Source organism: Oryctolagus cuniculus, chromosome 12 (assembly GCF_051225735.1).
Source record: "Oryctolagus cuniculus isolate XC-2025 breed Fujian yellow rabbit chromosome 12, ASM5122573v1, whole genome shotgun sequence".
Classification (NCBI taxonomy): domain Eukaryota; kingdom Metazoa; phylum Chordata; class Mammalia; order Lagomorpha; family Leporidae; genus Oryctolagus; species Oryctolagus cuniculus.
In genome coordinates this window covers 98,907,524-98,923,761 of record NC_142878.1, presented here as the reverse complement: position 1 = coordinate 98,923,761, position 16,238 = coordinate 98,907,524, and the positions used below count along the sequence as shown (strand labels likewise).

Here is a 16,238-nt window from a genome sequence, read left to right as displayed (position 1 = left end):
GTTGGGAGGGCTTTTATTACTGTTTCAATTTCTGTCTCAGTTATGGGTCTGTTTAGGTTTTCTATGTCTTCCTGGTTCAATTTAGGTAGGTTGCACGAATCCAGGAATCTATCCATTTCTGATAGGTTTCCCTGTTTGCTGGCATACAAGTCCTTGTAGTAATTTCTGATGATTCTTTTTATTTCTGTGGTGTCTGTTGTTACGTTTCCTTTTTCATCTCTGATTTTATTGATTTGGGTCTTTTCTCTTCTTTTTTTAGTTAGTTGGGCCAATGGGGTGTCAATTTTGTTTATTTTTTCAAAAAAACAGCTCCTCGTTTGGCTGATTTTTTGTAAGTTTTTTGATTAAATCCTGTTGATTTCTTCTCTGATTTTAATTATTTCTCTTCTCCTACTAGATTTGGTTCTGGTTTGCTGCAGGTTTTCTAGATCCATGAGATGCATTGAAAGCTCATCTATTTGGTGCCTTTCCAATTTCTTGATGTAGGCACCTATTGATATAAACTTTCCTCTTAACACTGCTTTTGCTGCGTCCCATAAGTTTTGGTATGTTGTGCTGTTATCCTCATTTACTTCCAGAAAATTTTCGATTTCTCTTTTAATTTCTTCTATGACCTATTGTTCATTCAGGAGCATGTTATTCAATCTCCAAGTGTTTGCATATGCTCTAGGGATTCCTGAATTGCTAATTTCCAACTTCATTCCTTTATGGTCTGAGAAGCTGCATGATATGATTCTAATTCTTTTGAATTTGCTGAGACTTGCTTTATGGCCTAGTATGTGGTCAATCCTAGAGAAGGTTCCATGTACTGCTGAGAAGAATGTAAAATCTTTAGCTGTAGGATTGAAAGTTCTGTATATATCTGTTAGATCCATTTGGGCTATAGTGTCGTTTAAATCTACTGTATCCTTGTTGATCTTCTGTCCTATTGATCTGTCTATTTCTGAGAGTGGAGTATTGAAGTCCCCCAGTACTATTGTATTGGGGTCTAAGTCTCCCTTTAAGTCCCTTAACAGATCTTTTAAATAAACTGGTGCCCTGTAATTAGGTGCATATACATTGATAATCGTTATATCTTCCTGTTGAATCGATCCCTTGATCATTATATAGTGCCCCTCTTTGTCTCTCCTAACAGTTTTTTTGGTAAAGTTTATGTTGTCTGATATTAAGATGGCTATGCCCGCTCTTTTTTCATTGCTGTTGGCATGGTATATCTTTTTACAGCCTTTCACTTTCAGTCTGTATGCATCTTTGCTGGAAAGATGTGTTTCTTGTAAGCAGCAAATAGATGGCTTTTGTTCCTTAACCCAGTCAGCCAATCAGTGTCTTTCAACTGGACAGTTCAGGCCATTAATGTTCAATGTGACTATTGATAAGTAGTAACTTTGCCCTGCCATTTGCCAAAGATATTTTCTAATGTATGTTTTGAACTTCCTGTGATCTTTTGCTGTGAGGTTTCCTTCGTTTATCTTCTTTCATATTGATGACCATGTTTCTGTGTGTAACACATCTTTAAGCATCTTTTGTAGGGCTGGATGAGTGGCAACAAATTCTTTCAATTTCTGTTTGCTGTGAAAGGTCTTTATTTCACCTTCGTTCACGAATGAGAGCTTTGCAGGTTATAATATTCTGGGCTGGCAGTTTTTCTCTCTTAGTACCTGGGCTATCTCTTGCCATTTCCTCCTAGCTTGTAGGGTTTCTGATGAGAAGTCAGCTGTGAGTCTGATTGGAGATCCTCTGAGAGTAATCTGATGTTTCTCTCTTGCACATTTTAGGATCTTTTCTTTATGTTTCACTGCGGTGAGTTTAATTACAACGTGTCATGGTGAGAATCTCTTTTGGTCATGTTTATTAAGAGTTCTATGACTTCCTGTACTAGGATGTCTCCATTCTTCTCCAAACCTGGGAAATTTTCTGCTAATATCTCACTAAAAAGGCCTTCTAATCCTTTCTCCCTCTCCATGCCTTCAGGAACTCCTAGAACCCGAATGTTGGTTTTTTAAATAATATCCTGAAGATTCCCGACAATATTTTTTAGATTTCTAATTTCCTCTTCTTTTCTTTGGTTTGACTGTATACTTTCCTGTTCTCTGTCTTCTAAGTCCAATATTCCCTCTTCTGCTTCACTCATTCTGTTTTTAAGGCTCTCTAATGTGTTTGTCATTTGATCAATTGAATTCTTCATTTCATTATGATCACTATCACAGTTTCATGTTCTACTAGTTGTTTCATTTCATTTTGATTCCTCCTTAATATTTCATTTTCACGAGAGAGATTTTGTATCTTGTCCATTAAGGATTTCTGTAGTTCAAGAATTTGTTTTTGAGAACCTCTTAATGTTCTTATCAATTTTTTTGAGATCTGCTTCTTGCATTTCTTCTATCTCATCATCTTCATAATCTTGAATTGGGATGTCTATTTCATTTGGGGGCGTCATAGTGTTTTCCTTGTTCTTGTTACCTCGGTTTCTGCATTTGTTGTTTGGCATATTGGAGATATTCTTTGGTTTCTTCTTGTTATACTGTGACTTTAGATTAAGTGGACTGTCTGCTTTTGATGGATCATTACAGGCTGTGATGGGTGTGGCCAGAGAGCTCTGTTTGGTTCTTCAGGGTTAAGGGTGTGCCAAAGGTGACTCACCCAGATTGTTCTCCCACTTGCACGCGCGCTCACTCTCTCTCTCTCTCTCTTTTCTGACTCAGTTGGGAAGTAATTCCACACAGCTGAGTGGAATTGAGGTTAGCTGATGTATGAAATCTGGCCCCTGTGGGTATTTGTCTGGTTACCCCTGGAACCACACAAAGAGTTTATGTAGCCCTCAGTGTGGTCTCAAATTTCTCAACAGTCTCTCACCAGTTTGCCCAAGTTACCGAGTTTGTGTACTCGGTGAGTTCTCTTGCCCTCTCCTCAGATTTTCACAGTCTCAGTTCATTAGCTCCTCACTTTCACTAACTAAGTCTTAACCTCTTGTTATTTCTCCCCACCAGAGTCAGGTTTTGCTGCTTGGCTAATGGCCGGCACCTCTTTACATACATAAAATGGCGCCTGCTCTTTGTCTTGCTCGGCTTTGTAAGGTGAGTGGAGAGAGAGGCTAATGTCCATGCCGGTTCCCCTTATTTGTTTGTTTTCTCTCTCCTCCAGTCCACCTGGTGAACTTTCCCCAGTGGGGCTTTCATTCCCTCTAGGCTCTTTCTGCCTTTCCCCGCCAATGTCTTGGGTTACCGAGGTTTTTATCTCACCTCCCCTTCCAGCGCTGGCACGCAGACACTTGTGGCGTGCCTTCTGCGGCCCGGCTTCTGTGGCGGCGTGGCTTCTGCGGCTTGGCTTCTGCGGCGGCGCGGGTCCCGTGGCTCGGCTTCCACGCAGTGGGCAACCCTGCTCTCCCCGCAGGTCCTCCGTGTCACATCCACTAGATCCAGAAGAGTTTCCTCTGCAATTTTTTTCCCTGAGCCTTTTCCTGTGGCTACAGTAACTCCACTTTTACTAAACTATCTTTTCCCGGACTATCGGCACGTGCCCTCACTATTCCGCCATCTTGGCTCCACCTCTGAAAACAAGTTTTATCATTAACTGAGGAAGCGCCTAAGGAAACAAACAATGAAGTTCGGCACTTGGCTTATCTAAAACTTATGAGACATAAGAATATCCTCTATTTAATACAATAAAATGTAGTATACCTTTGAGAACAAATTTTACTATTAGCTCTCAAAATACAATCTTTGAGGTCCTGCATGGGAAGTTAGTGTACAATGACTTGTTAATTTAACAACTAACACTCTTATGAATGACTTCAGTGATCACCCAAGGCTCTTGACATGAGCTGCGTAGGCTATGGAAGCCTTTTGAATCCACAAACCCCTTCAATATTTAGACAAATCCATAAGCAAAGTGGAAATTCTCTCCTCCCTACAGAGAAAAGTACCACTTTCTTCACTGGGGTCTCACTCACAGAGATCCTTCATGTAGGACAGTTTTTGTCACAGTATCTCCCTCTCCCTCTCCCATCCCATTCACAAAATTCATTTTCAATTATCTTTATATACAGAAGATCAATTGAGTATATACTAAGTAAAGATTTCAACAGTTTGCACCCACACAGAAACACAAAGTGTAAAGTACTGTTTGAGTACTAGTTATAGCATTAATTCACATTGAACAACACATTAAGGTCAGACATCCTACATGAGGAATAAGTGCACAGTGACTCCTGTTGTTGACTTAACAAATTGACACTCCTGCTTATGGCGTCAGTAATCACCCTAGGCTCCTGTCATGAGTTGCCAAGGCTATGAAAGCCTTTTGAGTTCGACGACTCCGATCTTATTTAGATAAGGTCATAGTCAAAGTGGAAGTTCTCTCCTCCCTGAACATTTTTTCATGTGTCTGTTGGTCATTTGGATTTTCTCTTTTGATAAATGTCTGTTTCAGTCCTTGGCCCATCTCTTACGTGGATTGTTTGCCTTGTTGTTGAAGATTCTTGATCACTTTTTAGATTCTGGATATTAATCCTTCATCAGTTACATAATTTGCAAATATTGCTTCCGTTCTGTGAGATGCCTCTTCACTTTCCTGACTGTTTCTTTTGCAGTACAGAAACCTCTCAATTTGATGCAATCTCAGTTGTTAATTTTGCCTTTGGCTGTCTGTGCCTCTGGGGTCTTTTCCAAGAAGTCTTTGCCTGTGCAATACCTTGCAGGGTTGCTCCAATGTTCTCTAATAATTTGATGGCGTCAGGTCATAGATTTAGTTTTTTAATCCATGTTGAGTGGATTTTTGTGTAAGGTGTAAGGTAGTGGTCTTGCTTCATGCTTCTGCATGTCGAGATCCAGTTTTCCCAGCACCATTTGTTCAATAGACTTTGCTCCAGGAGTTGGTTTTAGCTCCTCGATCAAATATAAGCTGGTTGTTGATGTTTGGATTGATTTCTGGTGTTTCTATTCTGTTCCATTGGTCTATCCATCTGGTTTTGTACCAGTCCCACGCTGTTTGATGGGATAACTGCCCTATAATATGTCTTGAAGTCTTGTATTGTGATGCATCCAGCTCTGTTTTTTTTTTTTAAGATTGCTTTATCTATTCGAGGTCTCATGTACTTCTATATGAATTTCAGCATCTTTTTTTCTAGATCTGAGAATAATATCTTTGTGTTATGAATAGTATCGCATTGAATCTGTAATTTGCTTTTGTATGGATGGACATTTTGATGATATTGATTCTTCCAATCCATGAACATGGAATATTTTTTCCATTTTTTGTATCTTCTTCTATTTCTTTCTTTAAATTTTATAATTATCATCATAGAGATCTTTGACTTTTTTGGTTAAGTTTATTCCAAGATATTTCATTTTTTCGAAACTATTGTGAATGGGATTGATCTTAGCAGCTCTTTATCAGCCATGACATTATGTATACAAAGGCTGTTGATTTTTGTGTATTGATTTTTTATCCTGCTACTTTACCAATGAATTCCAATAATCTCTTAGTGGAGTTCTTTGGATCAACTAACATGCCTTCTGCAAATAGGGATAGTTTGACTTCTTCCTTCCCAATTTGTATCCCTTTCATTTTTTTTTCTTGCCTAATGGTTCTGGCTAAAACGTCCAGTACTATATTGAATAGCAAGGGTGAGAGTGGACATCCCTGTCTGGAACTGGATCTCAGTGGGAATACTTTCAACTTCTCCCCATTCAATAGGATGTTGGCCATGTCTTTGTCATAATTTGCCTTGATTGTGTTGAGGAATGTTTCTTCTATACCCAATTTGCTAAGAGTTTTCATCATGAAAGGGTGTTGCATTTTGTCAAATGCTTTCTCTGCATCTATCGAGATAATCATATATTTTTTATTCAGCAGTTTGTTAATGTGGTATATCACATTTATTGATTTACAAATGTTGAACCAACCTTGCAGGATATAATATCTGGGATGACAGATTTTTCTCTTAGTACTTGTGTTATATCTTGCCATTCCCTCCTAGCCTGTAGGGTTTCTTTTTCTTTTTTTTTTTAAGGGAGGGTTTTATTGGGGAAAACCCAGCAGACTGGAGGGAAGGGACAAAGAGGGAAAAAGAGAGAAGGAGAGTGTAGAGAGAGAAAGATAGGAGAGGAGCTAGCAAGGAGAGAAGAGAGAGAGCAGAGAGAAGAGAGACAAGAGGGGGGAGTGTAGGGTTTCTTATGAGAAGTCTGCTGTGAGTCTAATTGGAGATCCTCTGAGAGTAATCTGGCATTTCTCTCTTGCACATTTGAGAAACTTGTCTTTATGTTTCACTGTGGTGAGTTTGATTACAATGTGTCCTGGTGAGGATCTTTTCTGGTCATGTTTATTGGGAGTTCTATGTGCTTCCTGTACTTGGACGTCTTTCTTTCTCCAAACCCGGTTAGTTTTCTGCTAGTATCTCACTAAAAAGGCCTTCTAATCCTTTCTCTCTCTCATGCCTTCAGGAACTCCTAGAACCCAAGTGTTGTTTTTTTTTAATAGCATCTTGTAGATTCCCAACAATATTTTTTAGATTTCTAATTTCCTCTTCTTGTCTTTGGTTTGACTGTATACTATCCCATGCTCTGTCTTCTAACTCCAATATTCTCTCTTCTGCCTCACTGATTCTGTTTTTAAGGCTCTCAAATGTGTCTTTTATTTGTTCTATTGAATTCTTCATTTCATTTTGATTTCAATATCTCAATTTCATGGTCTATTAATTTCTCATTTCATTTTGATTCCTCCTTAAGATTTCATTTTCACGAGAGAGATTTTCTGTCATGTCTTGCATGGATTTCAGTAGTTCATGCATTTGTTTTTGATTACTTCTACATATTTTTATCAATTTTTTGAGTTCTATTTCTTACATTTCTTTTACCTCATCATCTTCATAATCTTGTATTGAAGTGTCATGTTCTTTTGGGAGTGTCATGTTGTCTTCCTTATTCTTGTTTCCTCAGTTGTTGCATTTGTTGTTCGGCATTTGTGGGGATACTCGTTGGTTTCTTCTTTTTTTTTTTCTACTGTGGCAGCTTTTTTCGTTGTACTACACTCTGTAGGTAAGTGGACTGCCTGCTCTCAGTGAATCTCTGGAGGCTTGTGGTGAGTGTAGCCAGTGAGCTCTGTTCAGTTCTTCAGGGTTAAGGGTGTGGCTAAGGTGACACCCAGATTTGGCATGGTAACTCCCTCTCTCTCTCTCTCTTTTTAATCAGAAGGGAGGTAATTCTGCTCAGCTGAGCTCTTCTCCTTGATGGCGATCAGTGCCTGAGTGCTAGCCCCAGTGGGTATATTTCTCTGCTCTGTCCCAAGGACCACACAAAGGATCTGTGCAGTCCTCAGTGTAAGTCAGATTCCACAGCAATGTCTCTCACCGGCTAGCCAGTGCTGCCCCAGCTTGTGGCAACTCCGACCGAGACTACTCAAAGTCTCACCCTCACTGTGAGTTCTCCACACACCCTCAGTTTGTTTTTTTTTTTCACAGTCCCATTTCAGAAGCTCCACACAGTCACTAGGTCTTAGTCTCCTGTTATTACTCCCCATGAGAGTCAGGTTTTTCTGCTCAGCTGATTGCTGGGCACAGCCTAGAACTGGCGCAGCTGTTACATATGTCTAAAATGGTGCCCACTCTACAGGCTCATATACCTTTGTAAGGTGACTGGAGAAAGTATCTGTATCTGTACCAATCGTATCTGTACCATCCCTTTTATTTTTTCTCTCATTAGTTAGGGTGGTGTACTTTCCCCCATGGGGTCTTCAGCCTCGTTCCCTCTAGGCTCTTCCTGCCACTTTTCCACCAGTGTCTCAGGCTACTGCAGTCTCATCTCAACTCACTTTGCAGCGCTGGTGAAGATGCTCTCGGCTGCTGGGCACCCATGTCATCCACGTAGGTCCACTGTGTCCCTCTAATTACGAAAGAGTTTCATCTGCTGTTTTTTTTCCCTAACTCTTCCCTGAAACTACACTATCTCCACTTTTATTAAACTATGTACTCCTGGACTAGATCAGTAAGCTCCCTCCCTATTCTGCCATCTTGGAACCTCCTGGTCCTTGATATAATCATATATTCAGAGAGTCACTTTCTTCTTACTTTCGTTATCAGGAAATATAGTTCTGGAGCCTCATCTGGGAGCTAGTAGTAATTGTGATAAGAATGGAATATTAGATGTATAAATTTTAAGTAACTAAACCTCTGGGCAAGTTATTCTTATAGCCAATCAATCTTTTTTTTTTTTTTTTTGGACAGGCAGAGTTAGACAGTGAGCGAGAGAGACAGAGAGAAAGGTCTTCCTTTCTGTTGGTTCTCCCCTCAAATGGCCACTATGGCCAGTGCGCTGTGGCCGGAGCACTGCACCGATCCGAAGCCAGGAGCCAGGTGCTTCCTCCTGGTCTCCCATGTGGGCGCAGGGCCCAAGCACTTGGGCCATCTTCCACTGCCCTCCCGGGCCACAGCAGAGAGCTGGACTGGAAGAGGAGCAACCGGGACAGAAACTGGCACCCCAACCGGGACTAGAACCCGGGGTGCTGGCGCCACAGGTGGCAGATTAGCCACGTGAGCTGCAGCGCCAGCCATAACCATTCTTTACCATGTAAAGAAGGGAATCATATGTATTGGTGGGACCGGTTATTCTAATATTGAGAATTACTATGACATTCAGAGACCTAGTCATCTTACTGCCAGTAACTTTAGAACATTTTAAATCAATTTGGCTTTTATAAAAGACAGATTTATTTATTTATTTGAAAGTCATGGAACAGAGATATAAAGAGAGACAGACTGATTCATTCCCCAAATACAAAATGGCTCCAGCAGCTAGATCTGGGGGAGGCCAAAGCCAGGAGCCAGGAACTCTATCCTCTTCTCCCACCTGAGTGTTAGAGGCTGTTCCATGTTTAATTTATATTTATAAAAAAATGAAAGATAAAAAATGCACAAAAACCAGAAAGGCTTCAATATCCAAATAACAGAAGACCAACGTCTAAAAATGTTGAATCTTCTTTTTGATTCTATCTGGGTAATTGTTTTAAATTTCTTTTAAAAACTACATTTGCTTTTATCAGGTAAAAAGTATGTGGGAAATTGTAGTATCTCTCTTTCAATATTTTGTATGCCTGCTCTTAGGATTGATTAGGCCAGTTTCTCAAATTGAGTCTCAAACTAGAATGCCCTTGAGGACGCTTCCATAGAGCTCGTTTGACCTAACTAATTCTACATTTGTATTGTTTAATTTTGATATGTAACCAGAGTCCTAATCAGAGTCCACAGAAAAGAATGTAGTTTTAATATTGGAGTTTGCTGTTACACTTGTGTGCACTCAATGGTTTTTTTCTCACAGTGTTGAGTGTAGTAATTATCAAGTATTCAGACATTTTCATTGCTAATAACATGCCACAGCATGATTCTTCATCCTAGTAATGGTGGGTATTTAGGTTGTTTCCAGGTTTTGACCCCTGGACACAATGTGGCCATTGGTCTTCATTGCTTGGGCATAGGAGCAAGCATGTCTATAGATTGCACCAGGACTGGAGTTCTGGGTTCCTGGGTTAGAGCAGTGCAAGCATTTTTGTTAGGGTTAAAAATGTGTAAAGCCAGATATGCATTCTAGGCAATGATAATGAAAAAAACTGAAATAAATTGCAATAATGTGATGGATTAATAGATTCAGGGTTCAGTGACAAGAACATTATCAGTGTGGTGTCTAAACACATCCTGCACATCTAATGCAATCTTGTGGTCTTCACACATCTCTTCAGGAAAGAACTGGCTGGCACAGCTGGCTTCCAGCTAGCAGAGGGATCCAACCACTCCATCTGTATGTGCATTTCACAGGGACATTCTTGTGCTTTGGGCCCTCTAAAACCAGAAGACAAGAGTCTGTGGAGAATTGGGGTGGGAGGGTAGAGTCCTCAGGCACTGGGACTTGGAGAGTATCAGTAAAAATGCAGAGTCTGCAGCACCAGGGGAAGACAGCAGGGCTGCATGGCTATTTTGTGGAAAGAAAGAAGGCTGAGGGATGGAGACCAGAGTGAGGGGTGATCACAGATTTGAATGAGATGGAGGTCAGAAAGAAGGACAGACATTTTTGCCCAAGGAGGAAAATATTTGATATTTACCTCACCATCCTTATCCCTCCCCAATTTCCATATCCTATCTCTCTATCCTCCTTCTGCTTCCCCCCTGGCTCGTCAGATCAGAGAGGGGGTGGCATGATCCAAGTGTGTGTGTGGACTCTTAAATGAATAGGTGCAAATACTAACCTCTAAAGTCTTAGTATTAGGAGTGGCATCTTTTGAGAGTTCATCAAATCATCAGGGCAGAGCCCTCATGAATATCATTAGTTCTCTTAAAATGTAGGCTGCCAGGAGCTACCTTGACCTGCTATCATGTGAGGATATACACCGAAGAAACCATTTATACCAGGAAAGGAGCCCTCATCAAATACCACAGACCTCCCAGCATGCAGAACTACGAGAAGTAAGTTTCTGTATCTCATAAGCTAAGTAGAGTGTGGTATTTTGTTATAGCAGCTGTAATATGCTGAGAGATGTGACACAGGCATCTAAACAGTAGCTCACACGTATGTGTTAGCTCATTCTAATGTCAAAGGAAAAGTGTTTCTCTATTGAAAAAAAAAAGGTAAGATAATAACAAACTCCCAATATTTTAAGTAGAGCACACTCTTGGGGAGAATTTATAATATCACATAAATAGTGAAATAAGCATATTTCCATATTCACCAAAAGCAATCTTGTTAGTAATGGATTGATTGTAATACTTTTATTTTATTTTATTTTATTTTATTTTATTTTATTTTATTTTATTTTATTTTTTGACAGGCAGAGTTAGACAGTGAGAGAGAGAGAGACAGAGAGAAAGGTCTTCCTTTCCATCAGTTCAGCCCTCAAATGGCTGCCATGGCTGGCATGCTGCGCCAATCCAAAGCCAGGAGCCAGGTGCTTCCTCCTGGTCTTCCATGTGGGTACAGGGCCCAAGCACTTGAGGTATCCTCCACTGCCCTTCTAGGCCAAAGCAGAGAGCTTGGACTGGAAGAGGAGCAAGCAGGACAGAATCCAGCGCCCTGACCGGGACTAGAACCCAGCGTGCTGGTGCTGCAGGTGGAGGATTAGCCTAGTGAGCCACGCTGCTGGCGACTGTAATACTTAATTTAAATAATTACCAGGACCACAATGATAGCAAACAAAACAAAATATTTATTGGTATGGAATAATAGAAGGGATGTTCACTTATACTACAGAAATTCAATAAATATTAGTATATAGAAATAATAAAATAGAAGATTTCCAATGTACACAAATGAATATAAGAACCAATCCAGGCGGAGATGAGTAATTGGTGGCAAAATCTCTGCAGAAAAATCAATAGAGAATAGAGTATCTATACATTCTTCAATTGCCAGTCTCTACGGTTCTTGATAATATAAGAGTAAAGTATCTTTTGGATACATATCAAAATGACTGTAACTTGATATCCAATCCTAGTGTGACCGTAATGTTGATGGACAAACTGTCCATGCTTTGCCTCCAGATGTGAAGTAACAGGGAGTACTGTTTGGGAGTAATGTTTAGGGCCAAGCGAATCATGAGGAAATTGTCAAATTCCTGAGACCAGAAACTGACATGCCCTCCAAAACAAGGTAATGTCACCATTGTCAGTGACAACAAGGCGAGGAGATGCTTTTGTTTCCACAGGACTAAAGGAATACAGTAACGTACTCTTTAAGCAAAAAATACCGCTTCTTTTTGTTGTCATTGACAATTTCTGTCAAAGCCACACCCGTTGGTCAATGCTCAGCATTCTGTAGTTGTCTGACAAATGCTTCTTCATTCAATTCAGGCTGAACAGCAAAAACTCTGCTTCTAGCTGGAGGCAACACTTGTCTGACTTAGCGTGTTACTCCTGGATGTTGCCAGATCTTGTTGGTTATGTGGTGAGAATTGAGAGGTGCCCAAGTTAAGGTCTCAGGCCTAGGTGTCCTTAGGTGGTAACAATAATATGAGACTGAAACAATGTCTTCCATCCTGATGGAGAACAAATCTTGAGTGGATAGGGTAGGACATGACTGGATTTTCTATCAAGATGTTGCTCATTAATGAGGAAAGCTACTTTTATTTGCACCCTTTCATTGTAGCCAGTGCAGGTCCCTGTAGCTCCAGCAGTTCCTGATATCTGAGAGGGAGACAGAGAAAGAGAGAGAAATTCAATAAGAGGTCAGGTCTTGCTGATAGCTGAGTCTGGAGGGATTGCCCAGTAGTCACAGAAGCCAGAGACAGAGAAACATGTGGAGAAGATGAGCTTCAGGTTGACTGAAGTGGGAAAATGATACCTACAAGGTAGAATGCCTCCCTAAACTTAGAGTCCAGCCTGTGATGCAGAATATGGGAGTCCTGCACACTTCTTTTTTTTTTTTATGGACAGGCAGAGTTGGACAGTGAGAGAAAGAGAGAGACAGAGAGAAAGGTCTTCCTTCTGTTGATTCATTCTCCAAATGGCTGCTATGACCGGCGCGCTACACTGATCCGAAGCTAGGAGCCAGGTGCTCCCCCTCCATACCCGCCCTGGTCTCCCATGGGGTGCGGGGCCCAAGCACTTGGGCCATCCTCCACTGCCTTCCTGGGCCACAGCAGATAGCTGGACTGGAAGAGGAGCAACCGGGACAGAATCTGGCGCCCCAACTGGGACTAGAACCAGGGGTGCTGGCACTGCAGGTGGAGGATTAGCCAAGTGAGCCACGGCGCCGGCCTGGTCCTGCACTCTTCTAACTAGAAGCTGGTGATAACACCCATTTTCCTCCTAATCCTTCTCCATGGTCTTGCCAATGTTTTTTCCCATCTCTTAAGGATAGATGTTCCTAGCACCAATCATGCACATTCAGAAAGACAGTTGAAAGCGAAGGGACCTCCTTCAGTAAATTCAACTATTATAATTCTGTGTTTCAGAGGGAAGAATAGGTGACTATGGGAATAGAGTAGATGTGTGAGCCAACGGTAATCTCAGAAACATCCAAGTCCAGTCTGTCCTTTAACAAAAGAGATGTAACTAAAGACATAAGAATTGTTCTTAATCCTTGTCTCCAGCTCTTTTTTAGAAATCTGAAGAATGGGCCGGCGCCGCGGCTCACTAGGCTAATCCTCCGCCTAGCGGCGCCGGCACACCGGGTTCTAGTCCCGGTCGGGGCGCCGGATTCTGTCCCGGTTGCCCCTCTTCCAGGCCAGCTCTCTGCTGTGGCCAGGGAGTGCAGTGGAGGATGGCCCAGGTGCTTGGGCCCTGCACCCCATGGGAGACCAGGAAAAGCACCTGGCTCCTGACTCCTGCCATCGGATCAGCGCGGTGTGCCGGCCGCAGCGCGCCAGCCGCGGCGGCCATTGGAGGGTGAACCAACGGCAAAGGAAGACCTTTTTCTCTGTCTCTCTCTCTCACTGTCCACTCTGCCTGTCAAAAAAAAAAAAAAAAAAAAAAGAAATCTGAAGAATGGAGAGGAGAAAATTCAATCTGGAGGCTTCAATAGTCTTAAGAGGCTGTTGAGTCACCTTGAGTACATAGAAATAGGAATAAGGCCTTAGAGAGAAATCTGGCAAGTGTTTTGTCCAGGAGAAAAAGGAATAAAGTCAAACTCCAAGGGAGTTAACCAAGAGGACAGGAAATTGAACGTTGGCCTTTCCCTGTCCATTGAAGACAGAATCCAGGGTACTGGGTCAAAGCATCCAAGCTAGTTCAAAGTGTACCCAGAGTTTACTAAAAGCACAGCGTCATTTAGAACTGCTCAACAGTCCTCACCTACTTTATCCCATTCCTTTCCTTTCCTTCCATCTATTAAACATGAACTTCATCCCCCCTGGCCTTCAAGTTTTTCATCTTCCCTCTGACAGACTGAGGGAGGTCACTCTCCTTCTCACTTTACTTGCCCAAGGCAAGGAGGCTCGTTCTCAATTAGAATCACTGGAGCAAAGATTGGCCTGGGCCTTGCTTATCTTCTTGGATCTTCATGGGTTTGCCCCGAGTTAACTCACTACAATGAGCTGCTCTATTTTGTGGTCTCATGTTCAATAACTAACTCATTCTCTTTTTTATTTTAATTTATTCAAGTGTATACGTTTCATATATACAGATTTAGGAACATGGTGAGACTTCCCATCCTACCCTTCCCCCTGTCCACACTCCTATACTTCCTCCTCCTTCCTCTCTTATTCACTCTCTCAAGATTTACAATTATCTACTTTCAGTTTACTTTATACTCATAAAATTAATCCTACACTAAGTAAGAGTTCAACAAACAGTAAGAAGAAAAAAAAAAAACAATGTTCCTTAACAATAGAGACAAGGGCTATAAACAACCATCAGATCACAAAATGTCAAATAACTCATTTTCGAGATTTTTACCTGAATATTTGAAATTGGCATTGAGAGATAAAAAAGACAGAAGTTGGTGGAAGTTCCAAGATGATGGAATAGGGAAGGAGCTCACTGAAAGTCCAGGAAAATACAGTTTATTAAAAGTGGAGACAGTGTAGTCTTAGGGAACAGATAGGGAAAAAACAGTAGAGGAAAGTCTTCTGGAATTAGAGGGACACCGTGGATCTACGTGGAGGGCACGGACTCCCACGGTTCGGGACCCCAGCTGCTGTCTCTGCACTAGCGCTGGAAAGAGAGGTGAGACAAAACCATAGTAGCCCGTGACACTGGTGGAAAAGCAGCAGGAAGAACCTAGAGGGAACAAGGCTTGTAGCCCCATGAGGGAAAGTACACAAGCCTAACTAGAAGAGAGAAAAAATAAAAGGGATGGTATGGACACGATTCACTCTCCACACACCTTACAAAAGCGAGTGAGACAATACAGCAGGCGCCATTTTGGACATACATAACAGTTGCACCAGCTTGGGGCTGTGCCCACCCAAGCGGAAAAACCTGACTCTGGTGGGGAGTAATAACAAGAGACTAAGACCTAGTGAATGTGTGGAACTTATGAACCAGGACTGTGAAAAAAAAAAAAAAAACACAACGGAGGGTGTGTGGGGTGTGTGGGAGAACTCATGGTTTGGCTGAGATGTGAGTAGTCTTGTTGGGAGATGCCACAAGCTCGGGAGGCCCTGGCTACCCAGTGAGAGACATTGCAGGGGATTCTAAGCTTACACTGAGGACTGCACAGATCTTTTGTGTGGTTCTTGGGACAGAGCAGATGAATATTGTATACACTGGGGATAGCGCTCAGGCACTGATTGCCATCGAGGAGAAGTGTTCAGCTGATTACTTCCCTTCTGATTAAAAAGAGAGAGAGAGAAAGAGAGAGAGAGAGACAAAGAAAGAGGTAGGGGAAAGGGAGATTGATTTACCACGCCAAACCTGGGTGTGTCACCTTAAGCACACCCTTAACCCTGAAGAACTGAACAGAGCTCTCTGGCCACACCAACCACAGACAGTCCACTTAATCTAGAGTCATAGTATAACAAGAAAAGCCACCATAGTGAAAAAAAAAGAAGAAACCAAAGCATATTTCCACAATGCCAAACAACAACGGAAAAATCGAGGAAACAAGAAAAAGGAAGAAAACATGATGCTCCCGAAAGAAAATGACACTCCAATACAAGATTAAGAAGATGATGAGATGGAAGAAATGCAAGAAATGGAACAAAAAATTTATGATAAGAATATTGAGATGTAATCTAAAACAAATGCATGAACTGCTGAAATCCATGAAGGACAAGACAGAAAATTTCTCTTGTAAAAATGAAATCTTGAAGAATCAAAATGAAATGAGGAATTTAATAGAACATGAAATTGAGATATTGAAAAGAAATTGAAATGAAATGAAGAATTCAATAGAACAAATTAAAAACCCAAGTACTGAGAGAATCTGCCAACCTAGATATTATATCCTGCAAAGCTCTCATTTGTGAATGAAGGTGAAATAAAAAACTTTCACAGCAAACAGAAATTGAAAGAATGTGTCACCACTTGTCCAGCCCTGCAAAAGATGCTTAAAGATGTGTTACACACAGAAACACGGTCATCAATACGAAAGAAGGTAAAGGAAGAAAATTTCTCAGTAAAAGATCACAGAAAGTCAAAGTATATATTAGAAATATCTTTGGGAAAATGGCAGGGCAAAGTCACTACTTATCAATAGTCACACTGAACGTTAATGGCCTCAACTCCCCAGTTAAAAGACACAGACTGGCTGAATGGATTAAAAAAGAAACCCATCTATTTGCTGCTTACAAGAAACACATCTTTCCAACAAAAGTGCATG

General features: G+C 41.3%; 1 protein-coding gene across 33 annotated transcripts in view; it reads right to left on the bottom strand.

Annotated features, from left to right (window-relative positions):
* Window positions 1-11,164: 11,164 nt before the first annotated feature.
* Window positions 11,165-16,238, bottom strand: part of LOC103346732 (NBPF family member NBPF4) — a 255,956-nt gene continuing 250,882 nt past the window's right edge. For all 33 annotated transcript variants that reach the window (XM_089310687.1, XM_089310706.1, XM_089310700.1 and 30 more), the window contains one exon: window positions 11,165-12,160. In XM_089310687.1, the coding sequence (XP_089166813.1) occupies window positions 12,100-12,160 (61 nt within the window). In that variant the 3' untranslated portion in view covers window positions 11,165-12,099. The remainder of the gene's footprint in view (window positions 12,161-16,238) is intronic.